Source organism: Bos mutus, chromosome 20 (assembly GCF_027580195.1).
Source record: "Bos mutus isolate GX-2022 chromosome 20, NWIPB_WYAK_1.1, whole genome shotgun sequence".
Lineage (NCBI taxonomy): Eukaryota > Metazoa > Chordata > Mammalia > Artiodactyla > Bovidae > Bos > Bos mutus.
Genome location: NC_091636.1, coordinates 18,290,648 through 18,318,135, shown reverse-complemented (window position 1 = coordinate 18,318,135; position 27,488 = coordinate 18,290,648). Strand labels below are relative to the sequence as shown.

Sequence of the window (27,488 nt, the reverse complement as noted above, 5' to 3'; positions counted from 1 at the left end):
CTGGGCATATATCCAGACAAAGCTATAATTGAAAAAGATACATGCACCCCTATATTCACAGCAGCACTATCCACAATAGCTAAGACCTGGAGACAGCCGGAATGTCCATAGACAGATGAATGGACAAAGAAGATGTGATACATATATATGATGGACTACTACTCAGCCACAAGGAAGCATGAAATAATGCAGTTTGCAGCAACATGGAAGGAACCTAGAGATTATCATACTGAGTGGAGTAAGTCAGACAGACAAAGCATCATGTGATATCACTCATACGTGGGATCTAAAATATGACACAAATGAGCCTATCTATAAAACAGAAACAGTCTCACAAGCTTAGAGAACAGGCTGGTGACCGCCAAGGGGGAGGAAGAATGGGGGGAGCATGAATTGAGAGTTTGAGCTTAGCGGAAGAAAACTATTACATAGAGAGTGGATAAACAAGGTCCTAGTGCCTAGCACAGGAAACTGTATTCAGTATCCTGTGATAAATCATAATGGAAAGAAGTATTTAAAAAGGATGTATGCATATGTATAACTGAAACTAGCAAGACATTGTAAATCAACTATACATATTTTTAAAGCTTTAAAAACTTCTTTAACAAAATTAATTAATAATAATTTTAGCTATTTAATTACATTTTATTTCCACTTGTGCCCTGGAGCATGTATGAATAAAGGGTACATCTGAAGCTGCTTAAAATGTAGCATATGCTTTCTTAATGCTCTTAAGACTATGGGTTACCCTCAATTCTGTTAGCACTCCACTGTATTACAGCTCATAAAAAAACTTTCAGAACAGTTTCCTTTCTTTCAGAACATGGAATGATTGACCTCTGAATCAAGTAGATGCATATAAGATTTAGAATGACTATTTGAAAGCAATTCAAAGAAAATGTTAGTATAATTTTTCAGCATTTCCATTTGGAATAATAAGTGATAGTTGATCACGATAGTGTATTAATGTAATAAGCCTTATTTAAACCAAAATTACTTATACTGAATGAATAGGTTTTCAGAAGTGTGTTAAATCCAGTTGTTAAATTTCCTTTCTGCATACTCTTTTGCAACAGATCACCCTGAAAATAGAATTGTTATAATGAAACTATTATCAGAGATAAATGATAACATGAAAATGAAGCTGTTTGCTTCCACATTAAACTCTGCTGCCTTTGAGTTTGCAACCAGCAACTATTTCAAAATGCAGCATTATCTTGAACCCATATCTCCGTCTGCTCTGGTTTCCTGAGGCAGAGTATTTCAACATCATACAACCCCACTAATGTAACTCTTGGTGTCTCTGAAGTTTAGCTTAAACCTTCCCCTTCCACCTCTCCAATAGTGACTTGGTGTGTAAGTAAGTGCTATGTGATTATATTTAAATTCTCCTACTTTTAAATTTAGGATTTTCAAAATTGATTCATAGTAACTATCTCCTATGGGCTTCCCTGGTGACTCAGCCATGAAGAATCTGCCTGCCAATGCAGGAGATGCAAGTTCAATCCCTGGGTCAGGAAGATCCCCTAGAGAAGGAAATGGCAACCCATTCCAGTATTCTTACCTGGGAAATCCCATGGACAAAAGAGTTTAACAGGCTGTAGTCCATGGGGTCACACAAGAGTGGGACACGACTTAGCGACAAAGAAACAACAACAAGCTATCTCCTATAAAGGAAATTCTGAATTTGTATCAAACATCAAGCCTTAAATTTGCCATTTTAACATCTGGAATCAAACCAAAATTGCAGAAATGTTCAAGGGGCAAAGGTTCCTTATTTAGAGGTCCGCAAAACATAAAAGCTACATTACTGGCAGGAGATGGGCATTTTCTTGCGATTTTAGGGAGGTTAAGAATGAAGTGAATAACACCTGGGTGAAAGCAAAGTTTAGATTAAAGAATCTGGTTTTCCCTGGGATGTAAGTTTAATTTCCAACTTGCAAAAGAAGAGTTTGTCTTAGAGATGAAACATTTCTCCTTGACATTCAATCATGCTTTTCCTGAAACTTCTGGAAAATAAATGCTTACTAATAGGACAGAAATTAAAATATTCAAAAGATTTCTATTTCATTTCTTTCTCTACCGTTTAGTACACGAGAAGGGAAATTTATAAACAGCTGTGAGTGAGTGAAGTTGCTGAGTTGTGTCTGACTCTTTGCGACTCCATGGACTGTAGCCTACCAGGCTCCTCTGTCCCTGGGATTCTCCAGGCAAGAATACTGGAGTAGGTTGCCATTTCCTTTTCCAGGGAAAACAGCTGCTTGAAAGATAAATGACAGCAAAGATTCATCCTAGCAAATATTTTATTTAACCTTTATATTGTTTCCGATTGCCTAAATTCTCATGTTTGTGAAGTTCTGTGAAATACTAGCTAGTCCTGGAAAATGATATTAATGGTTATACTTAAAGCATTAAAATCAAAGTTAAAACTTAAGTTTGCTCATTATTAATCTCAGAAGTAAACAGTGTATTTCTGTGACTGTGCTGAGACCTGGTCACCTAACAGAGATTATGCCTAGCTATACAGGAGAAATTAGATGGAGGTGTTTGAGTAATTATTTAAGGAGAAAAATAGCATCAACACTGGCAGATACTCCTTGTAACTAAATCTAATTTCGCATTAGGAAAAAAAGGATCCAAGTTTCCATTTTCCCGGTCATCATTTCACATTCATAGTTCTGTTGTTTTGATCATGTTTAACTTTTCCAGATGTCTGCTTTCGAGAAGCGGAGGGGGGGAGGAAATCTTTGGGTGATAATGAAAAAGACAACTTTGCATCTCTTCAATATACATTTCTTGCAGAAAAACGTAAACATTCTGTAATACCTCCATCGTGCATTATTATTATCCCCATGTATTTTATCAGCTAGATATCAATTAACAGAACATTCTTTTCAAAAGTAAATTAGAGTGGACAAAAACAAGTTTTAGTCAAAATACCTGCCTGTTGCTGACTTTAGCCTGAATGGGAAGATAGGGTCCATCTTTCCATGACAAATGCATTTGGAATAACAATGAAAATGATATTTTTCTTCCCCCAATGTTGTGTTTATGGACTGTAGCCTTCATTGTTAAAAACCAGTAACACTTTTTGATCTACAAAATTTGAAATGCCACTGAATAAAATGAGATCTTTGTATTGCATGGAAAGTACAAAAGTAAATCTTTGCCAGTACCTTCCCTCCTGTTCTCTTGTTTGTTCTTTGTCTACCCTCTTCTGTCCCTTCATGCCATTCCACCCCTCACCAGTTTTCAGCGACATCCACCCTCCTCACCCAGACGCCCAATTTTTTTTTCCACTGTCTGGCTTCAGTCTCGGATGAAGCCATTCCACTACAGACCAAGTTGTTCAGCTCTGTGTCAACTCTGCCAGAAATGTTTGCATTTCCCAAGAGCTTTCCTGACATGGAAATTTAATAGAATAATGGAGTGACGTGCTAATAGTGGAATTTAACACACCAAGAAATGCAGACCGGTGTAAGTATGGGCTCCTTCTCAATCCTTTCAAAGACTACCACCAAGATGACCACTCATATTGCTCTTGTGAAATGAGGATCCAAATACAAAGGCAAAAAAAGATGTAGTTTGTGAAGCATTAAAATCCTGCTAGTTGATTTCAGAGAGAATATGTTTGTTTTTGAACTCTTGGCTCCTCCGAGGTTGCTGCTGTTCAGTCAGCTATCACTCACCCACTCTTTTAACCCATCCGTCAGATAACAAAGAGGTGAAACCATAAAAGCACGTTCTATTACTCATCCCCAAGGCTGATTTGAAACCTGTGTTCTCAGGAACCCCTGATGTGCTGGATGCCATCATGAAAAAAAAGTGTCATGTTGACTGACTTGAGCTTTTACCAAAACTGTGAGAATACTTTGGACCCCTTGGGTATATGAGATAGATTGGGCTCTCAGGGGGGTCTCAAAATTTGGCCAAAGTGGTGGTGATCACCAAACACAACTGTTGGTCAGTTTTGCCCAGTCCAGAGGGGGTTAAATCACTGCTGGGCATTCCAAACCTCTCTAATCTTATCCTGGAGAAGTGGAGTTCTGCCTTGGTTTACAGTTGAGGTCACCAGCAGGGCAATGTTTAGACAGGGACTGATGGAATCACGCAGCATTGTTAACATTAAATAGCACTGGTGGTAAGGAGCCATGATGGTACTGGGTCCCTGGGACTCCTGGAGCACACTGTCTTCAAATAGATGCCTCACCAAGATGTGCTGGACTTGTAAAATGTGTGAAGGGCTCTGTATGGCTTTTCATCATTTGTTTAACTTGAAAGAAGATTGTTTTAAGGGACTTATCATAGAGTTAAGAAATATTTCTAGGGAACAGAAAACGAAGAAGAAAATTGATCTTTGTTACCATCAAAGCCATGCGTTACACTTCACTCTCCAAGGTGACGCAGTATCTCCTTGAGGGAAAAGCTGCCAGAAGTGTTGAAAGTGATCTGCCTGTTTTCTTCTCAAGCTGACTTGCAGGGAGGCCCTGGTATTTAGAGACTGTTAAATCCTTGTGGAGGGTTTACTAATAACTGTTCATCCCTGTTTCTAAGAGAAGTTGAAATAAGAAACATGACATCTGGCAGCTAGTTGTGTGAAAATTAGTAAATCTGTGTCGAATTTCCCAGTCATGGGCATGTATTTACTTAAAAAAAAAAAAAAAAAAAGGCCTTTGTTTCCTTTCTTTTTCCCTAAACTTCACACTTGATATAAAGGCTTACCCACTTTAGTCATGCCCGTGTGTGTGTGTGTGTGTGTGTGTGTGTGTGTGTGTACGCTTGTGTGTGTTGTGCTTTCCAGGAGTGGCATGTGACTGTGCTGTTTAATCAGGGCTATATTTAAAAACAAATTTTCAAGGGAGCGTTTCTCATGTTATTAATGAGATGAAGTCGGAGTGAAGCAAGCTGTGTCGCAAAGGGCAAGTGTCATGAGGCAGGAAGTCCCGGCCATCTCTTCTAGCTGTGCTTCAGCCACCTGCCACCTCGCTGGCAGCCCAGAGCAGGCTCAGAGGAAATGCCTGCCCTTGGCCACAAGTGCCTACTGCTCCTCCAGGGGCCCCCCTGCCCCAGGGCTCTGCACCCACTCTGACTTGCCTCTGTCTCCAGCAACCCCGGCACCTCCTTCACACATGGCTTTTGTGTGGGACCCTCGGGGAGCCTCAGTGCCAGCACTGTCCACAAGAGTCAAGTCAAGATCACGATTCTCAAAGTCTTACAGGTATTGTTCTTTCCTTTTTGTGGCTGGGATCAATTTTTTTCATCAGCCTCTGTCGCCCTAGGCCCCCTGCAAAGAAGTCTCGTGCCCTGTATTGATCTGTTTAACTTCTGTTTCCTAGATTGCCTTCAATTGGCAGGATAAATGGGCAGTATACAGAATAGGAACTGTGAAGATGAGAACCTTAACAGAGCCGAGGCTATTTGGGAACCCCCAGAAGCAGAAGGAAATTGACTAACTCTAAAAGCTGATTTTGAGAGTTAAATGGTAAACTTAGAAAAGCATCCCCGTGGCTGGCATCTGGAAAACAAGTGTGTTAGCCCACTTAATGGAAGTAACGTAGCCAGATTCTGTCGTACTAACTTTTGGTTAACCCTTGAAATAGCAGGGAAGGGTTCTTGTTTGGTTCAAGAAGTGAACAAACAACAACAAAACACTTCTGTGTATGTATAAGTGTTTGAGGTCCTATTCACATGGAAAAGTAGAAATTATCTCTATGGTCTAGATAGTAGTTTGGAGTTTTAATTTTGCCAACGGGAATTAGATACCACAAAATAGAAGGGAATATGTTCTTAATCTGTTATGTCCAAAGATTTCTGTAGAAATATATGAAAAATCTTGAGCTCAAGACTTAAATAAATTGTCAGTGACATGTTTGCTTTACATCCAAGTTAGGCTTATTTTAACCAAATAATTTGGAAAGAAAAAGAAGACATTGAGAAAAATCTTTGATTTCCTTTTTGCTTCAGTATTCTAGATGTTTACAAAGAAAAGATTGACCCTTCACACATTTTGTGGTTCTGATTGGTTAGTCTGTAGCATTGCAAGCTATTTCACCAGTAGCAAATAGAGGTGAAATCTTAAGCAAAATTTCAAGAATTTCTTTAGACAAAATGTAACATACCTGGAAACCACCAGGCCTGTTTAGAATTATGCATTAAATTTGGATTCAAATGTGTTCGGATTTACTTGCATAAACACATTCAAAGTTTAGATTAAAATAATCCAGAAGAATTGTTTATTTGTTTTAGACAGTATTAAAGATGGTGTCCTTGGAATTTTTTAGGAAACTAAGAAATCAAAAAGACTCAAATTATAATCTTCCCTAGTAACAAAGAATAAGCAAACTTTGACAAGGGATAAATAAAAGATGGAAGTTAAAGGTTTAAGTAGTACTTCCTTACTTCTAGATGTACTGCCGTTAGTACTTCTACTTCAAAACAGAATAAACATCATTTATTTTTATTAATTATGTTAATTTGTTACAGTTAAGAATGATTCAAAGTTAGAAATTATATGCCTACTATATGCTTTATATTCTACTGAATTCACTTCTCATGCTTATTATTTGCATCTCATGCTTCTTATCTGCTAAGTTGTATGCTTATTTAAGATTTGTAAGCATTACTGTGCATATTTCCAATAGATAGTGGCTTCTAGAAACTCCTTATCGTTGAAATCTGATAACAAATTTCCAAATATCATGCATATCTAACTGCTGGGTAGGGTAAAAGAAATAGCATGTTTGTCTAAAGGATTTCAGAAATCTTGAGAAATGTAGAGTTTAAACTCTCCTGTGTGATCTACAGATATATTATGAAACTTGCCTTCTTGGTCTGCCAAAGATATTTTCATTTTTCTTGTCAGTTTTATCCTTTCCAAAATAGAACAAGCACTGGTATGTCTAAGGATGAGTTTTCTGTATATTTAAATGCCCTGAGTTTGTAGTTCTAACCTTCTTTCGTAACAAGTTTAAGAGGTGAGAATGACACCCTGAAAAGCCATTAAGGACCAGTCTCTTTTGAAACTTGAGAGACTCTGTTGCTTATTCATTTGCTTTTAATTTGATTGTTAATTTACCAAATAATATTAATTGTTTATATGTTCTCTCTTCACTGTTCTGTGGGTCCTATTTTCTCTATCCATTTGGATTAAAATTTCCTTGAGTTCAGAGGCTCCTTTCCATGCAGCGGGAATACCATTAATGCATATTTGATGAAACATCTTGCTACATACACTCTCTTAGTTGATATTACTCAACTAAGAGAGTTGGATTTCTATGTGGAAAATCAACTTGCAGATATGATCAGGACCTATCACAGGCCAAGAGTTCAGTGGAAAGTTAAAAAGCTAAGACAGCAGTTGGACACTCTGAACTCACATTTTCGGAGGTCTCTTAGTACTAAAAACAAGAGTAAACATTCAGTCACAGCAGTGTGCTGACAACAGTGGGGGAAAATGTTTATTGTATAGCTTTAAACTTTTATCAGACCACATCAACTCAAATTCACGAGTCACAATATTTATGCATATGTACATGCACACACACACACACACATAGACATACACCCACACGTTTAAATTCTACATTTATCTTCTGAATGGCAGTTTCATTGCATAGCTTCCCTGGAGTCAAAAGTATTAAGCTATTTGAGGTAAACATTTGAAATACCCCACAGTTTTGCAACCGAGCTTTTGTATTTCTTCATTTCTTTTTTAATCTATGAGATCTTTAAAGCAGGGAAGTAATTTAAACTTATCTTGACCTTTGAGATAATTCTACTATTGAAGCAACTGATATAATGAGGCGTTAGCCAAGATTTCTTGGTTGAATTTCTCGTTTACAAGTTTTTTTGCTTTAATAAACATAATTTTGTAGTCTGTAAAATTCTCACATGTGTCCAGTAGAGGGTTTTTTCTTTTCCTTTGAAAGATGGAATGGATATTATGCATGACACTGGTAATACTCAAATGTTAAGCTGGAATATTTGTCTCTGGTATTGTTTTCACTCCCTGTGGCATTCGGGCTGAAGGAAAGCCAGGTCCTTAAAGAGTCTGATTTTTTTAAAGTAACCACAAATCATACGTATTTGATGAGTGTTGATCCCTGCGAAGCACAACCTTGGGCAGTACCTCAGTGTTTGAAATAGATTTGAAAGTTGTTCTTCAACAGTGATGAGTTCTTGCCTTTTGTGGATACTTTTAGAGAAAGCCAGACATAATTAACGTATAACTTATTAAGCTAAATTTGATTTGATGCAGAAAAAGAGAGAGACAGGAAAAGAGGATTACGTTCTAAAGAGACTGATTTTCCTCTGTGGCCCTAGAATGAGAGCCACACCTCTCGTGTCTGCTTTAGAGGAGGGAGAGAAGGGAATGACGTGCTTCCGTTGGATTTGAGAAAGTGGTATCAGTGAGTGGACTCGTGTTTAAATGTAGTTTAAATGTAGTACCTCAAAAACTGGGAAGAAAATTATCTTGGAAGCCAAGAAAGAACAAAGAGCTAGGACTTAGCAGGTTGGAGGACTCTGACAATTCCCCAAGGGAACTCTGGGACCTTTTGTTTTTTAAAAATGTTATTGTTTAAAATTATAGTAACATTCACAGAAACTTGAGTTTCTCTTTTTCTAGAAAGTTACTCTTTTAGAGATGGTCTTGTCTTCCAATCTGAACAAATCACAGAACTTTGTCTTTTCAAAAAGGAATGTTAAAAGGAACATTTTTTATGAGGTGCCTATGGGTCCATCTAGTCGAGGCCATGGTTTTTCCAGTGGTCATGTATGGATGTGAGAGTTGGACTGTGAAGAAAGCTGAGCGCTGAAGAATTGATGCTTTTGAACTGTGGTGTTGGAGAAGACTCTTGAGAGTCCCTTGGACTGCAAGGAGTCCATCCTAAAGGAGATCAGTCCTGGGTGTTCTTTGGAAGGACTGATGCTAAAACTGAAACTCCAGTGCTTTGGCTACCTCATGTGAAGAGTTGACTCATTGGAAAAGACCCTGATGCTGGGAGGGATTGGAAGCAGGAGGAGAAGGGGACGACAGAGGATGAGATGGCTGGATGGCATCACTGACTCGATGGACATGAGTTTGAGTAAACTCTGGGCGTTGGTGATGGACAGGGAGGCCTTGCGTGCTGCACTTCATGGGGTCACAAAGAGTCGGACACGACTGAGTAACTGAACTGAATTTGCTCACTAAAAAATGATGGCTAGAGCCCAAGTCTTAAAGAAATGAGTCCTGCCAACAAATCAGTAAGCTGAGATGTAACTTTCCAAGTTTCACATTAGTACCTCCTATTCTGTGGCATAAAAAAAAAAAAAATTAAAGCTTTTCAAATGTAACAGATGTTACTATCTGCTCTTTTTAGTGTTCTGTTCCATACCTCATCTCATTCAATTTTTAGGATAAAACAGTTGACCTATTTCAAATCCTCAAAGATGATGCTGTTAAAGTGATGCACTCAATATGCCAGCAAATTTGGAAAACTCAGCAGTGGCCACAGGACTGGAAAAGGTCAGTTTTCATTCCAATCCCAAAGAAAAGTAATGCCAAAGAATATTCAAATGACCACACAATTGCACTCATCTCACACGCTAGCAAAGTAATGCTCAAAATTCTCCAAGTCAGGCTTCAACAGTATGTGAACCATGAACTTCAGACGTTCAAGCTTGATTTAGAAAAGACAGAGGAACCAGAGATCAAATTGCCAACATCCATTGGATCATCGAAAAAGCAAGAGAGCTCCAGAAAAACATCTACTTCTGCTTTATTCACTAGGCCAAAGCCTTTGACTGTGTGGATCACAACAAACTGTGGAAAATTCTGAGTGATGGGAATACCAGACCACCTGACCTGCCTCCTGAGAAATCTGTATGTAAGTCAGGAAGCAACAGTTAGAACTGGACATGGAACAACAGACAGGTTCCAAATTGGGAAAGGAGTATGTCAAGGCCATACATCATCACTCTGCTTATTGAACTTATATGCAGAGTACAGCATGCAAAAAGCTGGGCTAGATGAAGCACAAGCTGGAATCAAGATTGCCGGGAGAAATGTCAATAACCTCAGATATGCAGATGACAGCACCCTTATGGCAGAAAGCGAAGAAGAACTAAAGAGCCTCTTGATGAAAGTGAAAGAGGACAGTGAAAAAGTTGGCTTAAAACTCAACATTCAGAAAACTAAGATCATGGCATCTGGTCCCATCACTTCATGGCAAATAGATGGGGAAACAATGGAAACAGTGAAAGACTTTATTTTTTGGGTATCCAAAGTCACTGCGTATGGTGACTGCAGCCATGAAATTCGAAGATGCTTGGTCCTTGGAAGAAAAGCTATGACATACCTAGACAACATAGTAAAAAACAGAGACATTACTTTGCCAACAAATGTCTGTCTAGTCAAAGCTATGGTTTTTCCAGTAATCATGTATGGATGTGAGGGTTGGACTATAAAGAAAGCTGAGCACTGAGGAATTGACGCTTTTGAACTGTGGTGTTGGAGAAGACTCTTGAGAGTCCCTTGGACTACAAGGACAGCAAACCAGTCAATCCTAAAGGAAATCAGTCCTGAATATTCATTGGAAGGACTGATGCTGAAGCTGCAACTCCAATACTTTGGCCATCTGATATGAAGAGCTGATTCACTGGAAAAGAACCTGATGCTGGGAAATATTGAAGGCAGGAGGAGAAGGGGACGACAGAGGATAAGATGGGTGGATGGCATCACTGACTCGATGGACATGAGTTTGAGCAAACTCCAGGAGTTGGTGATGGACAGGGAAGACCGGCATGCTGCAGTCCATGGGGTTGCAAAGAGTCGGACACGACTGAGTGACTGAACTGAAGAGTAGGGGTATAATTACCACCAAATGGGAGGAAAATGGGAGGTTTAGGGACCAGTGGCTATACAACCCACATGTGGTCAGAAGTCCAGAGTAATAATAATAGAATCTAAATTGTATTGGGGATTTAGTATGTGCCAGATAGTGTTTCCCGCACTCTCCAAATACATTATCTTATTTCATCCTACAAAACAACCCCACAAGGAGGACTTGCACTGTATTTACCTTACAGATGATGAAACTAGGCAGAGAGAGTTTAGGGCACATGCCCAAGTTTGAACCCTGTCCTAGAGGCTCGACTTCTAGTCACTTTCTCACTTCCCATTTCTTGATCAGATCTTCTCATTGCCACACAGAAGTTCCATAATAAGAGGTGACATTCTGATGGACTTAACCAGCCTCATTGACTGAACTCAGAGCCTTCCTCTAAAGAACACCTTGTAATCTGGTGTATAACAGGGTATAATGATTGACCAAAATATAAAGTTACCAAATAATATCTGAACAGTCTTCTAACCTAATTGAGGTTGGCTTAAAGTAGTATTAAGCAGATATGTTTCTTATGAAAGAAAAAAGGAAACTAATCAGTGAATTTATGTGCTTCTGTCCTCTTCCTGGGTTTTTGCTTCATCTGGTTCCATCTGGCTCATTTCATGTGGCCAAAAACATTGGTCCTGTGGTTATATTTTACTGCCAGAATGTTGCTCCTTGGCCGACTGTTCAGAGAAGCCAAAAGATACTCTGAGCTACACAGGTCAACTTCATCTGCATCATGCCTATTTATTCCACTGGCATTGTCTTGCATATTGAATGGCATTCTTAATGATGTTCCAAATTGTGAGTAACACTAGCTTAATTGAACATGAGTGAAATGGTTTCCTTATAGGCAACATTACAGTCATTATGATAATAACAACATGTTTAACAACCATTGCACAGTGTGAAAGGTTGGGGGGGGGCGGTGGGCAGGTGTTATAGGAGGGAGACTCTGGCTTTAGAGCCAAATAGACCATACTTGGATGCCAGTTTTGCTGCTTTCTTTTTTAATAATTTTATTTATTTATTTATTGGCTATGCTTTGTCTTCGATGGTGCACAGACTTTTCTCTAGTTACTCTGGTTACTAGAGAGCGGGAGTTACTCTCTAGTTGAGTGTGTGGTCTTTCTCATTGCAGTGCTTTCTCTTGTTGCAGAGCAAGGACTCTGGGGCACGTGGGCTTCAACAGTTGTGGCACATGGGTTCAGTAGTTGCAGCTTCCAAGCTCTAGAGTTCAGGCTCAATAGTTGTGGCTCCCAGGCTTAGTGGCTTTGAGGCATGTGGGATCTTTCTGGACCAGAGTCAAACTGTGTCTCTTGCTTTGGCAAGTGGATTCTTTACCACTGAGCCACGAGGGAAGCCCCTCTGCTGCTTTCTTGGGTAATTGCTTGACCTCCTTTAGTAGATTCCCTGTCTATAAGTGGAAAATACAAGTGTCTGGTTCAAAGAGCCTTTACATGGAATAGGTACATGCCTACCTCCTCTTTAATAGCATGTTCTATATTTCCCTTACTGTTTCATCCATTCTTTGATGCTTCTGTAAATTACTTCATTAACATCAGAACTGCTCTTGGTTATCGAATAGCACAAAACGGCTCACCTATAAACAATTATGTTATAAGCAACCTGCACATAGAAAAACAGCCTCGCCTTGATAAGACACGGTGGGGAGACACGTTGAGAGCTGGTTGGCTGTCCAGTCGCATTGTTGAGGTTGGAATGTCAAAGTCTTCATAGCTCTGAGACATTAGTCAAGCTATTTCTCTTCAGTTTGCCTTAGTTTCTTCATCTTTAAATGGGAGGGTTATGAGGATTGTACATTAGTCAGTGGTCATGCCTGGCATGTAGACAACAGTACAATTAATATTAGTTAATCCATACCAAAATTTAAGCTCCATATGGTAGCAGTTTTTGTCTTTTTTCCACCTCTGTATTACCAGTACCCAGAAGGGGATATGGCATATAATAAATGCTTGATGTATATGTGCTGAATGAATGAGCCAATTTGCCAGTGTTTTTAGACCCCTGACAGGAGTGGGAGCGTTTTGCTTCCTTTCCCTGTATCATGGAACAGAGGGTCAAAGCTGAAGAGACCCTGGAGTTCATCTGCTCAAACCTATCACCCAACATTGAAAAGTTTGAAGACCTTTGTAGCTGTTGAGTAGCTGAAATCAATCTAATGCAAAAGACAGACATTCCAAGAGCAACAAGTGTGCATACTACATTCCAAAAAGAAGCCTTGGGAATGAACTGGAAAAACAGAAGCTTTGTCTTGGGCTAAAGGAACACACTCTATAAGAACTAAGGTGAACATGAATAAAGCACTCGAATGCAATCAGAATTCGGATAAAATATGAATACATTCATCCAGAAGCTGATTGTCCAATGCCGTTGATAAGCCTGGTCAGTGGCATGCTGATAAATGTTAACAGTTAGCTCTCTATGAAAACACCAGAAAAGCCTGTTTGTAGTATTTGCTGATTTCTGTGGCAAAAGTTTTCCCACCGGTCCGTTTCAAGCCACAGAGGTCACTAAGTATGGCACTGACAGGAAATGCCAAATTGTACTTATAGGTGCAATAGACATGCATGACATCAGGAATGTAGATAGTAATAAAATGTAGCCTGATTATTAAGTGATGAGTTTTGAATATTTAATACCATTCTTTTCAACATAATTTTTAATTCTAAGTTTATATAATTTAATTTTTAGTAGTCATTAGGTATAACAACCAACTTAGAAATATTTCTGAAAATTTAACAGTTTGCTTTTGCCAACTAGTATGGCTCATGCCAACTATCCATGGATAGAGGAACCTGCTCCTGCTGCTGCTAAGTCACTTCAGTCATGTCTGACTCTGTGCGACCCCATAGACAGCAACCCACCAGGCTCCTCCTGGGATTCTCCAGGCAAGAACACTGGAGTGGGTTGCCATTTCCTTCTCCAATGCATGAAAGTGAAAAGTGAAAGGGAAGTTGCTTAGTCGTGTCTGACTCTTAGCGACCCCATCGACTGCAGCCCACCAGGCCCCTCCGTCCATGGGATTTTCCAGGCAAGAGTACTGGAGTGGGGTGCCATTGCCTTCTCCGCAGAGGAACCTGATGGGCTACAAATCAGGAGCTGCAAAGAGTCAGACCCTACTGAGTGACTGAGCCCACACACATATGGATGGTTCTAGCACAGCCCTATGCTGATGCTTTGTTAGCTACTTAAAAACACTTACCTTGTACTAGAGACATAATGACAAGGAAAGTGGGTGGATCTTTGCTCTCATAAAGCTTATTTTCTAGTGGAGGAAGGCAGACAATAAGCAACAAAATAAAATAGGGATTTGGATGGGAGATTCTGCTTGGGGAAACCGTACATCCATGGGTGCGTTTGCAGTCCTAGGCAGACAAGGTGTAATTCAGATTGCACCAAGTGGATGAAACTATATGGGTACTGACCTCATTACTGACTGTGTTCTTGATCAGATAAGACTCCAGTCTCTTGAGTGAGTTTGCCTTAGCTTCACCTTTATTGTAAAAAATATAAGGAAATATAAGGAGGAGATGGAAGAGAAGGGGCAGTTTATATGATCCAAGAACCTATACTAGATACACACACACACACACAAGAAATCCAAACATAACAGTAAAGCTAGTCATCAAATCACAAGAGAAGAGAACAAAAGAAGAAAGGAACAACAACAACAAAAAACCCTAGAAAAATAATCCGAAAACAATTAACAAAGTACAATAAGAACATATATTCAGTAACCACGTTAAATGTAAATGCACTAAATGCCCAATCAAAAGATATAATGTGGCTGAGTGGATATAGTGTATTTTGAATTACATTTTTTCATCTAATCCTCAGAAGATAGAAAATATTGAAGCAAAAAATGGAAAGTAAGTTAATTGATAGTAGTAGCATTGAAACATATATATTACCACATGTGAAATAGATAGGCAGTGGGAATTTGCTGTGTGACAGGGAGCTTCAGTCCAGTACTCTGTGACAACCAAGATGGGTGAGATGGGATAGGAGCTGGGAGAGAGATTCAAGAGGGAGGGGACAAATGTACACCGATGGCTAATTCGTGTTGATGTATGGCAGAAACCAACACAATATTGTAAAGTAATTATCCTCCAACTAAAAATAAGTGAACTTATTAAAAAGTTAGTGGCAGTAGTGTCATATAGTAATACCTTTTTTTGATGTGTCTGTCCATGTCACACGTCCACATTCCTGCCTGAAACATGGATGTAATAAGCTAAGAGTAATTATGCGATAAATTTTTGATTTTCAAAATTAATCATACAAATGTAAAATCTTGGATTAGAAGGAGAGCTAGCCAGACCAATCTTGTCTCTAGCGCATATATTTTTTGGATGGCACCTATAAATATTAGTCTTCTAATGCTTGTTGCTCGATCCCTTTTGGCAATTAACTTGTCCTTAGTTGATTTGTGGATTATCCACTGAAAATTGTTATGAATAACACAATATAATAGCAGAATATGTTTATATAGGATAACAAAGTAGATTGGCCTGAGGAGAGCTATAACTCTATAAAATATCCTTGGTTTTCAGAGATTTCTCTTTTCACATATGGCAATGTTTAGATAAGGAATGAAAAACTAGCTGAATCTGATTAGTGTTCTCATGCAAAGGGAAGATGGATGTCCTGTTTAAAAATCATAGTAGTTTGATGACGTAAATACATTCTCTAGTGAAAGGGTGGTCCCTTTAGGGGAGAGAAAAACAACAAAGTCCTTCTGCCATCTTTGGGTTGTACTTGACACAGACCTCTCATCTGTGGGTTCCACAAAGTGTGACCACCCTGATCGCAGATGAACTAGGAGGGAAACCTTGTATTACTCACGTAACTATTTTATTTCTATAATCCTACTATTTCCTAGAAATGACTAGATATTTCCCTGCCATAGCTTTACTGAACTCTTTGCCATAAAGTTCAAAACATCGTGAGCACAGGTGGTTGCCTGTTGCCAGCAGTACTGCTGCCAGGGGACGTGGCTTTGCCCGTCTTCCCCTGTGGAGGATAAGCATGACCCTTACAACTTCTGATTGTCTATGCTGCCTTCCTACGCTTTGGCCGAGATACTGAGGGACATGAAACATCAGGTTTCTCCTGCTAAGGAAATCCATGTGAGCTGAAGAAACAGAAACATCAGAGAACTCTGACTTGTAGAAATGCCAAGAAAGGGGAAGAAGTTATTGGCTGGAGAGACGTTATATTGTGTTTTGGAATGAACTTAAAAGGCTTAATGTTTGTGTTAGCCCTGTATGACTTTTATAAAAAGTATCTTGCCTTCCCAGTGTTGGTTGAAAGGGGAGGGCCTCTTTTTTTTTTGGTTAAGTGATTTGTATGTAACTCTCAGCACTGTATGAGACACTAATTGATATATGATAGGTATGAATGTGCTACTGGGTAAGAAAAACGCTACTGAGCCAATTTTACTCATGTAACCAGTAGTCAGCTGCCAGGGATACCAGCTCCCAGGGATACTCCATCATGATCATCTCCAGTCACTACAATTCTAAAGATAAGCACTATCCTAACTTCTAAGAGCATAGGTTTGTTTTGCCAGTTTTGTGCTTTTTGTGAATGAAATTACACAGTATAAACTCTTCTGTTTGGCTACTTTTGTTCGCGACTGAGATAGTGAGACTCCTCCGTATCATTTTTGTGTGGTCGTAGATTGTGCGTGCTCATTGTCATAGTGTTGCATTGAGTAAATATACTGCAAATTACTATTGTTGGTAGATACTTGGGTATTCCAGTTTCAGGCTATCATGAATAGAGCTTCTGTGAACATTCTAGGATATATCATTTGTTAAACAAATATGTGTGTGGTGTGTGTAAGTTTGTGTTCATACACATAAGTTGGATATATCCCAAAGAATAGAATTTCCGGGTTGTAGGTTATATGTATATTTTTAGATATTCCCAAATAGATTTTCAAAGTGATTGTACCATTTATATAATCCCCAAAGCAATGTTCCATTTTTCCACATCCTCAGCAATGGAGTATTCCATTTTCAATGACAGAATCTTAATAAAGCATTGCTTAGTTATAGTAATGTCATCTAATGCCTTTTATTTATGGCGATGGCTCTTCTGATTGAGTGACTTGTTTTTCTAGGAATGATATGGGTAATAGTGAGACCTTTACACTTTATTTCTCCTCATGATGAATAATACATACCTGTGAAATAAGTGACTATCGTCGGAAATTTGGCCCTTTGTGCAGAAACAGAACTTTCCCCCTCTCTTTGACCCATATTTCATTTAAATCTATGGTCTTATTCTTACATTTTATCCATATTTGATGGATAATCCAATAATCATCATTGTTAGCAAAACCGATATGACCCTTTATTCTATTTGAAATTTTCCAACTTCTATTTTTATTTCTAGTTATATATCCTGTGTTGTGTTTGTCAGCCTTTTTCTTCCATAAATTATTTCTTGGAAAAGTTGTTTTGTTGTTTCCTAAGTCAGCTTAACCTGTTTAAACATGCTAGTACATAGACAATATAAATCAAGATACAGTACATGTGTCTTGTTTTTTTTCACAGATTTCTTTTTTCAGTTCATGTGCTTAGAGCAGTTGTTTCTTTTGTTCTCTTTCCTCTTTGTCATTGTTTTTTTTAATGTCAAGATTCTGGTGACATATATCACTGCCTCTAAAGTTCATCATAAGTTGATTCATGATATCAGCCTTACTTCTGTGATATCAAATAAGCAGGCTGACTCAGGTTCAGTTTCTACCATGTCAAAATGTGATCATTAATTTCTAGGCGATGATTGGAGAGATGTCAGTTCAGTTCAGTCGCTCAGTCGTATCCAACATTTTGCGATCCCATGGACTGCAGCATGCCAGGATCCCCTGTCCATCACCAACTCCCAGAGCCTACTCAAACTCATGTCATCGAGTCAGTGATGCCATCCAGCCATTTCATCTTCCGTCATCCCCCTTCTCCTCCCACCTTAAGTCTTTCTCAGTATCACGGTCTTTTCCAACAAGTCAGCTACACATCAGGTGGCCAAAGTATTGGAGCTTCTGCGTCAGCATCAGTCCTTCCAATGAATATTCAGGACTGATTTCCTTTAGAATGTACTGGTTGGATCTCCTTGCAGTCCAAGGGACTCTCAAGAGTCTTCTCCAACACCACAGTTCAAAAGCATCAATTCTTCAATGCTCAGCTTTCTTTATAGGCCAACTCTCATATCCATACATGATTTCTGGAAAAACCATAGCTTTGACTAGACGGACCTTTGTTGGCAAAGTAGCGTCTCTGCTTTTCAATATGCTGTCTAGGTATGTCATAGCTTTTCTTCCAAGGAGCAAGCATCTTCTAATTTCATGGCTGCAGTCACCATCTACAGTGATTTTGGAGCCCAAGAAAATAAAGTCTGGTCACTGTTCCCACTGTTTCCCCATCTATTTACCATGAAGTGATGGGACCATACACCATGATCTTAATTTTCTGAATGTTGAGTTTTAAGCCAGCGTTTTCACTCTCCTCTTTCACTTTCATCAAGAGGCTCTTTAGTTCTTCTTCACTTTCTGCCATAAGGGTGCTGTCATCTGCATATCTGAGGTTATTGACATTTCTCCCGGTAATCTTGATTCCAGCTTGTGCTTCATCTAGCCCAGCGTTTCTCATGATGTACTCTGCATATAAGTTAAATAAGCAGGGTGACAATGTATGGCCTTCACGTACTCCTTTCCCAATTTGGAACCTGTCGGTTGTTTCATGTCCAGTTCTAACTGTTGCTTCTTGATCTGCATACAGATTTCTCAGGAGGCAGGTCAGGTGGTCTAGTATTCCCATCTCTTTCAGAATTTTCCACAGTTTGTTGTGATCCACACAGTCAAAGACTTTGGTGTTGTCAATAAAGCAGAATGAAAACTGACCCTTTCCAGTCCTGTGGCCACTGCTGAGTTTTCCATATTTGCTGGCATATTGAGTGCAGCACTTTCACAGCATCATCTTTTAGGATTTGAAATAGCTCAACTGGAATTCTATCACCTCCACTAGCTTTGTTCGTAGTGATGCTTCCTAAGGCCCACTTGACTTCACATTCGAGGATGTTTGGCTCTAGGTGAGTGATCACACCATGGTGGTTATCTCAATCATGAAGATCTTTTTTGTATAGTTCTGTGTATTCTTGCTACCGCTTCTTAATATTTTCTGCTTCTGTTAGGTCCATACCATTTCTGTCCTTTATTGTGCCCATTTTTGAATGAAATGTTCCCTTGGTATCTCTAATTTTCTTGACGAGATCTCTAGTCTTTCCCATTCTGTTGTTTTCCTCTATTTCTTTGCATTGATTGCTGAGGAAGACTTTCTTATCTCTCCTTGCTATTCTTTGGAATAGCATTCAACTCTGCATTCAATTGGGTATATCTTTCCTTTTCTCCTTTGCCTTTTGCTTCTCTTCTTTTCTCAGCTATTTGTAAGGCCTCCTCAGACAACCATTTTGCCTTTTTGCATTTCTTTTTCTTGCTGATGGTCTTGATCCCTGCCTCCTGCACAAGGTCACGAACCTCCGTCCATAGTCTTCAGGCACTCTGTCTATCAGATCTAATCCCTTGAGTCTATTTGTCACTTCCACTGTATTATCATAAGGGGTTTGATTTAGGTCATACCTGAATGGTCTAGTGGTTTTCCCTAGTTTCTTCAATATAAGTCTGAATTTGGCAACAAGGAGTTCATGATCTGAGCCACAGATCAGATCACATGTACATGGAGTATATACATGTATATACATGGAGAGATGTAGCATATATAATAGCTGTAGGTTATATATCTTGAAGCTTTCAAATTCCAGTCCTAATGCTCTCTAATTGGTGGCTTATAAGGTAGAATAAAAAGGAAAGCTGCTGCTGCTGCTAAGTCGCTTCAGTCGTGTCCAACTCTGTGCGACCCCATAGACGGCAGCCCACCAGGCTGTCCTGCCCCTGGCATTCTCCAGGCAAGAACACTGGAGTGGGTTGCCATTTACTTCTCCAGTGCATGAAAGTGAAAAGTGAAAAGGAAGTTGCTCAGTGGTGTCCGACTCTCAGCAACCCCATGGACTACGGCCTACCAGGCTCCTCCATCCATGTGATTTTCCAGGCCAGAGTACTGGAGTGGGGTGCCATTGCCTTCTCTAAAAGGAAAGCTAAGGCAATATAAATGTATTCTAGAGATCCCATGGCATGAAGTAATATATACTTTATTATCAGACAGATACTTGAAATCATGAACTGAAAAGTAAGTTTTAGAAATTGGGGAAGAAATTAAGAATTTATAACTTTATCTTCTAAACTTTAGTCTCTACCTAGTAGGCTCTGGATGCTGTTATATTTAAATCTTATTTTTAGATTCTTCATAAATGGGGTTTTCCTAAAAATTAATAGTCCTCAAAACTGATATTTCTCAGTGCCTAAGTAATTCCCTGGGTCTGGTTGGAAATTGTTTTAATTTTTTCAGGTCAATATTATTTCCTATATAAACTAAATAGCAGCTTTGAACAGCTAATTGTTTAATCAATGATAAATTAAAATTCATTATTGTGGCATGTAAAGTCCACAGGATTAATTTATTCAATATATCAACCTATGAAACTTTTCAGCCAAATTGCTTTAAAAAAGCAGCATAACCAATCTTTGTTTTCAACTCCCTGTTGTCCTGTCTGCTGTCAGGGAGATAATAAGATACAAAATATCCAAATTCAGAGAGAAAGAGAATCCCTAGGCACAAGGATCATGCTCTTAAGTAGATAATCAGCCTAATATTCACTGAATACAGATTGACCTACCTGGCATGATGGAGTTCAGCCTCCACTGGGGGAACTTATTCTGAGGTGGTACCTTATAGAACAATCTGACAGCAAAATAAAACGTGGGGAAATAAACAAAGCACACATTCCGTTTTTCAGGCTTTATTTTTGTGTTGGAAATGCTTTCCCTTTCTTCTTCTTTTTTAAATCATTTTACTGTATTTGAGTCAAGAGACATGGGTTCGATCCTTGGGTCAGGAAAATCCCCTGCTGGAGAAAATGGCAACCCCCTCTAGTAATTCTTGCCTGGAAAATCCCATGGACAGAGGAGCCTGGCAGGCTACAGTCCAAAGGGTCACAAAGAGTTGGACACAACTGAGCTCCTAAGGATTGTGTTTAAATGAAGGCCCAATGCCAGAAACTGTGAGGAAACTTAGGCTTTTGCTGAAAAGAGCCAGACAACTTATAATCAAAAACTAAATTCTGTGGCTTAGGCCAGTGCCTCTCAAAACGGAATATTCACCCTTAATTCCTGGGGATCTTGTTAACACGCAGGTTCTGATTGAGTAGGGCTAAGGTAGGGCTAACTGTATCTGCATCTCTGACAAGCTCCAAGATGGTGTTAATGCTACTAATCCTGTTGGAGTAGGAAGGAGTTTTAGGATATAGATGTTTGAGTAAATTTTTTTCAGATAGAGTAAATTTTGCAAATACAAATGTCTTGCTCTATGTGAAATCAGAAAAAAAAGTCATCCTTTAGTAGAATCCAAAAGTAGTCCTAATTCTTATTAGTGTAGGTCAGATGTCATGATATAATAAATGGATCACAAACAAAATATTTAGACATGGGAAATAAATCATTGGGAATTTTGTGAATACTTATCTACAGCATTTGATCTTTTGGTCACACTGCAGAGCATGTGGAATCTCAGTTCCCTGACCAGGGATTGAACCTGTGCATACTGCATTGGCAGTTTAGAATCTTACAAACCTAGACAGCATGTTAAAAAGCAGAGACATTGCTTTGCCCACAAAGGTCCTTATAGTCAAAGCTATGGTTTTTCCAGTAGTCATGTATGGATGTGAGAACTGGGCCATAAGGAAGGCTGAGTGTTGAAGATCTGATGCTTTTGAACTGTGGTGTTGGAGAAGACTCTTGAGAGCCCCTTAGACTGCAAGGAGATCCAACCAGTCAATCCTAAAGGAAGTCAGTCCTGAATATTTGTTGGAAGGACTGATGTTGAAGGTGAAGCCCCAGTACTTTGGCCACCTAATGCAAAGAACTGACTCATTGGAAAAGACCCTGATGCTGGGAAGGATTGATGGCAGGAGTAGAAGAGGATGACAGAGGACAAGATGGTTGGATGGCATCAACAACTCAATGGACATGAGTTTGAGCAAACTCCGGAAGGTGATGCAGTCCGTGGGATTGCAAGGAGTTGGATACGACTGAGCAGCTGAACAACAGCTTTTAATGGTTTGCTCCTGGTTGACAGAAACAGTCTTAAGATGACACTATTGAGAGGAGGATGGGTCTGAAAAATTAAGAGTGTAAGTGGTTTTTCTTTTTGAAATGTTCAGAATGAGGTTGCCAAGCCATCTGCTTTTGCATCAAAAAGTTAATGAATTTTCATTTTCCATGACTGATATAAGTGACTAAAAGAGTCTCGAAACATATCTCAAGCAAAAATGAGGTTGACTGCGAAAGCTGGCCCTGTCCACCGTGTGGTTTCCATTCTCGGAGAAGGATTTGTATAACACTTCTGAGAAAGCTGTCATCCTATACCACTAGAAATAGCAGAAAGTTTGTGTCACAAATTTAATGATCACTGGCCACTTTTCAAGTATTTTATTTTCCCCTTTTACTCTTGGTGGCAGTGAACTAAGAGGAGAGGGGAAAGTGTGAGCCAGTGCCTCTTTTAGTTTTCCTGTTTAACTAGGAAAACTAAGGGGTAACTGAATACATAGTATTTTCTATTAGAATGTTTGCAAAAAAGTCCTTCCTGTAGACATTTCTTATCTTGTAGGAAGACAATACAGTTTTTAATAGTCAAATCTAATCCGACTTTAATTATTGATTATATATTATGTATTTTGCTATGCAAAATATAATTTCTTATTTTCACTATAAAATTTCTTTATTATCATTGTGGTGAAGTCCCAGCACACAGTGTTTCTTGAGGTTACATTTATATGATGATCAAAATACAAACTATACCACTTTTTGCTTGGATGACTGGCAACCAGCTGAACTAGATTTCCATTCTTATCTTGACTCATTATACATCAGGCAAGTTACTTCTCTGGGTTTCAAAGTACTCATGCGAAATTGAGTGTATAGACTGTTTAGTTACTTTGTCCCTCTAAGCTTATAGAAATAGCATTATGGAGGTGTAAGAAAACTATTAATGACCCAGCATGCATTCATTAAATCAATACTAAACTCAGGAGAGATCAAACAGCAGTTCAATGTCCTTCTGAATTTATGTTCAATTCCATCATTCACTGAACGAATGTAAATTGAGAACATATAATCTGCTGCGTGTATGAGGTCTTGAAATGTATGCTTTCAACTCAGATATCTGTTGCTTAAATCAGGGATTGGCAGACTTTTAAAAGTGACCCTGTTGCTAACATTACTCTTCTGAATAATAATTACTATTAACAATAACTACTATTCAGAAGAAGAATAATTATTCTTTGGAACAATGCTAAGTATAAACAAGAGGATAGGTATGAAGATGAAGGCTAATTTTTACCTTAAGTTGTGTGTTCTAAGGTACCTAAAAAGATAATTTTCTTAATTCTACTGTGAAATCAATTAATGCGAGGTTAATTTGCTCATTTGGTTCAACTGGTTTACATGCAGCTGTTAGCAGTTTAAACCCTGCCACACTGCCAAAGTAAAAATTTATATACAATTAAGGTAAACTTGTCCATTCTAAAGTTTAAATTTAATAAATGAGATAAATAAAAAGGACTTAGTAAAAATTATATGAAAAAACAAGTCCAAATATGGTAACATACAGTTCAGAGGAGAATGGTATTTGCTATTTCTCAAGAGCCTCTAGACCACAAAATACCAACATTAAAGATGAATACAAGCACTAGGAGAAATGAGACAGATAAGAGACACCATATGTTGTAGATTCTGGAATTCATCAGAGATAAGGAATGAAGCTAAGCCTTTTCCTGGATGGGTCTGGGATAAAATGAAATGAGAGGTAATGCTAAGTATAAAACTCTATATTTGAAAAGTTCTTTCCCACTAAGATTTCAGATACATTTATGATAAATATCCATTTTAAGTATCTAATTCAAGTTATACAACAAATTGTTATCTAGAAAGAGTGTGGAACATAATGCATTTAAAGTGAGTAGTTTAGCTTTATGAACCGAGATTCCTTTGTTCGAGTTGCAGCTTTTCCATTGACAGGTGTATGACATTTGTTACAGTTCTCAAGTAGATTCTATTAAGTTGCCTGTGCACCTACAGCATTAACTGCTGTGAGTATTGAGAGAGAGAAGGCATGTATAACTCTGAGACCAGTGCTTGGCGTGTGGTAAGCAATCAGCTTGTGCTAGCAGCACACCAGACTTCCCTGGACTTCACTGTCTCCTAGAGTTTGCTCAAACTCGTGTTCATGGAGTCAGTGATGCCATCCAACCATCTTTTCCTTTGTCACCCCCTTCTTCTCCTGCCCTCAATCTTTCCCAGCATCAGGGTCTTTTCCAATGGGTCGGCTGTTTGCATCAGGTGAGCCAAGTATTAGAGCTTCGCCTCAGTACCAGTCCTTCTGATGTATATATATTCAGGGTTGACAGAGAAGCCTGGCATGTTGCAGTTCATGGGGTCGCAAGGAGGTGGACATGACTTTGTGACTGAACAACAGCAAGTTATTATTTTTCACAAGTATAGGCTACAGATTTCTTCCTGAAGATAAATTTAAATGTGAATAGGAAGTTTGTTTATGAAACAAGACTAATTCTCTGTTTTATATATGGTGCCCATTATTAAAAAAAAAAAATAGACAAAATAGCAATCACCAACCACTGACCCTTTTAGAATGAGGGAAATTTATGCTATGCATATATACATGCATATGTGTATATATGTGAATATTTGGATATATATGTGTGTTTGTGTGTGTGCATACATACATACCACTGCCAGGAAAACCGGATTTCTCATATCTAGTAACTATTCTGAAATGTCTGTCCAGACCTAGCCAGGTGTCATGTATGCCATCAGTATTCAACATATATTTGCAGAATTTAATTTTTTTAATGCTTCAGGTCACTATTATTGGGTTTTTTTTTACAGTAACCCTTGGCTTTTGAGATTTTGGCTTCTATGAGGAACTCTGGGGTACATGACAGGTAGTGATTTTATCCCTAGTACAACCAAGCTGTTCTGTGGGTTAAAGTTACTTAACTACGGAATCAGCCAGTATGCACATTGCAATATGGTTTCTTCATTCTCCCCTGCAAATGCAGTAACTGTGAAGTGATAAACATGTTATATCTTTAGAAAAATGGCCCCTAGAAGAAAGATGACTGTTCATCTAGACTTGGGCTGTCCAACAAGATAGCCAGGAGCCACAGAGTCCTAGAACTATAGCTAACCCAAGGGAGAAGTGCTGTAAGTGTAAAATGCACAGATTTCACATACTTAGTATGAACAAAAGTGAAAACTCTCTTACCAATAATTTTTGTATTGATTCATGTATAAATAGTAAATTTTGCATATATTGGGTTGAGTAAAATATATCATTAAACTTTACCTGATTTTTCAAAAATCTTTTTATAATATGGCTTCTAGAAAATTTTAATTTGTATGCATGACCCTCATTTGTAGTTCATGTTATATTTCTGTTGGACAGCCCTGTTCTAGACAGGAGTAACAAAAAAGAAAACTGCTAAGAAAATGATAATTCTTAAGAAAAAATGATTTTAAAAATGTGAAATTTAAAGTGATTAATGAGATCACTTTCTCTGAACAAGTTCATCATAGTCCACCATATTTTTATTTCCAGGAAAAAAAATATATATATATATTGGGAATTTTTCATTGAGCCCTCCAGTCTATGCAAAGTTGCTTATCAAGTAGGAATTAAAACTTTAGCAAACCAAAGCTGTTAATGGAAATGAAAGGCAAAAAGTCTGGAAACATTTCTATAAAGTAACAAGTAGTAAAAATATCAGTGAGAATATTTATCTATAAAGTAACAAGTAGTAAAAGTACCAATGAAAGTATTTATTTATTTTATTAAATTTTCTAAGGGAAAATCATACTCTATAGTGATATTAGTAAATTTGGGGATTGTGAAGATGCATTTGAATGTCAAGAGTGTAATGCAGTTTTCCTCGGTATTTTTAAATCTTATGATCTCTCATTAACCTCAAGACACCAAGGCTGAGAGTAGTTCAGTAACTTTCAAGGTCGCACAGCAGGGAACTCAGTTCTGTGTGACTCCTAAGTTCATGTGATGAAGTGAATCCATGAGACCTTGGTTTCTGCAGCTACTCTGAAAAATGTTTCTTTGCTCAAGAAATTTTGAGTAAAGCTTCCTATTTTGTTTCCTTCTCAAACGTTATCCATTTGTTAGCATACTAAAGGTACTGGGAAGTACTGAGGAACCAGTTATCTTTGTTATATTTTTTCTCAAACTTATTTCACCATGGAACGCCTGTTTCCCTTCATATGTACCTATATAGCATCCATCACCTATGCTTTCTAGAACTAATCTAGAGAACACTATTTGGAAATGCTAAGATATATTCAGCTTCCTCCTATCATCTGTCATTATTGATTACTAGGGAAAATTACTTTGAGAAAATAGAAAATATTTGGGAAAATATGTACTTCAGTGTTCCAATGTCTCACTTCTAACTTGATCAGAGAATCAAACCAAAGAGTAAAAATATATACTTAGATGTATTTTTTTGTTATTCTATATCTATAGTGTGGGATCTAGAGAGATTCAAAGAACGCTGTCTTCAAACTGATTACCTGTCTGGAATTGTTTGCAGTGGACACACTGTAGGACTTACATGTAACAAAGCTACACTTCTGAGTAAGGACTTCTTTGTGGGATTTAGAAAAGCACTGGCAAGGTCACGAATAGGTCATCATGATCACAAATGTAAATGATTGCACAGTTGGTGCTGGTTACATGGTGAACAACAATTTTTAGTGTATCTCTTTATTTTACACCATTTTTAAAAACTTTCCTGACTTTTTCCCTATAAATTGTGCTTAAAATGCCATCTGCTAAGTCACTTCAGTCGTGTCCGACTCTGTGCGACCCCATAGACAGCAGACCACCAGGCTCCCCGTCCCTGGGATTCTCCAGGCAAGAACGCTGGAGTGGGTTGACTTTTCTTCTCTATCAGGGATCATGAAAACAGACTGTTATTAACAGTTGCTATGGCAGTGATACATGTGTAAGAGTTTAAATTAAAAAAAAAAGCTGTGTTGCTATTTAACTACTCTGTATTCTGAAATTATTAATAAGCATTTTTCAGCAGCACTTCTGCCCTCAACCTGTCCCCTGATGCCTTGAATGCTGCAAGCCTGCACTGGGGTTTCCAAGTATTGTCCTAATCACACTACTTTTATGTCTACCATACTCTGGTTATCTTGGATTCAAAATATAACCCTCTACCTTCTTCATAGAAAGAAACAATTTAGGCACGTGAGCTCCATGGTAACAAGTTTCAAGAGCTCATGGCGTGTGTTCTCTCAGCCCTGCTTCACCAGACACTTTTGAGATAACCAGCTCCTTTAGATTTGACACCAATGGATCCTAAAATAAACTGAACAAGGATATGAGA

The 27,488-nt window shown here is 38.5% G+C and overlaps 1 protein-coding gene across 4 annotated transcripts in view; it reads left to right on the top strand.

The window, feature by feature from the left end:
- Nucleotides 1-27,488, top strand: part of PDE4D (phosphodiesterase 4D) — an 810,773-nt gene that overhangs the window by 425,419 nt on the left and 357,866 nt on the right. Inside the window, exon 1 of one of the 4 annotated variants that reach the window (XM_005889051.3) lies at nucleotides 4,973-5,218. The exons of the other annotated variants lie outside the window; for them this stretch is intronic. Coding sequence (XP_005889113.1) covers nucleotides 5,130-5,218 — 89 coding nt within the window. The 5' untranslated portion in view covers nucleotides 4,973-5,129. Of the gene's footprint in view, nucleotides 1-4,972; nucleotides 5,219-27,488 lie in introns of those variants that run through there. 4 annotated transcript variants of the gene reach the window in all.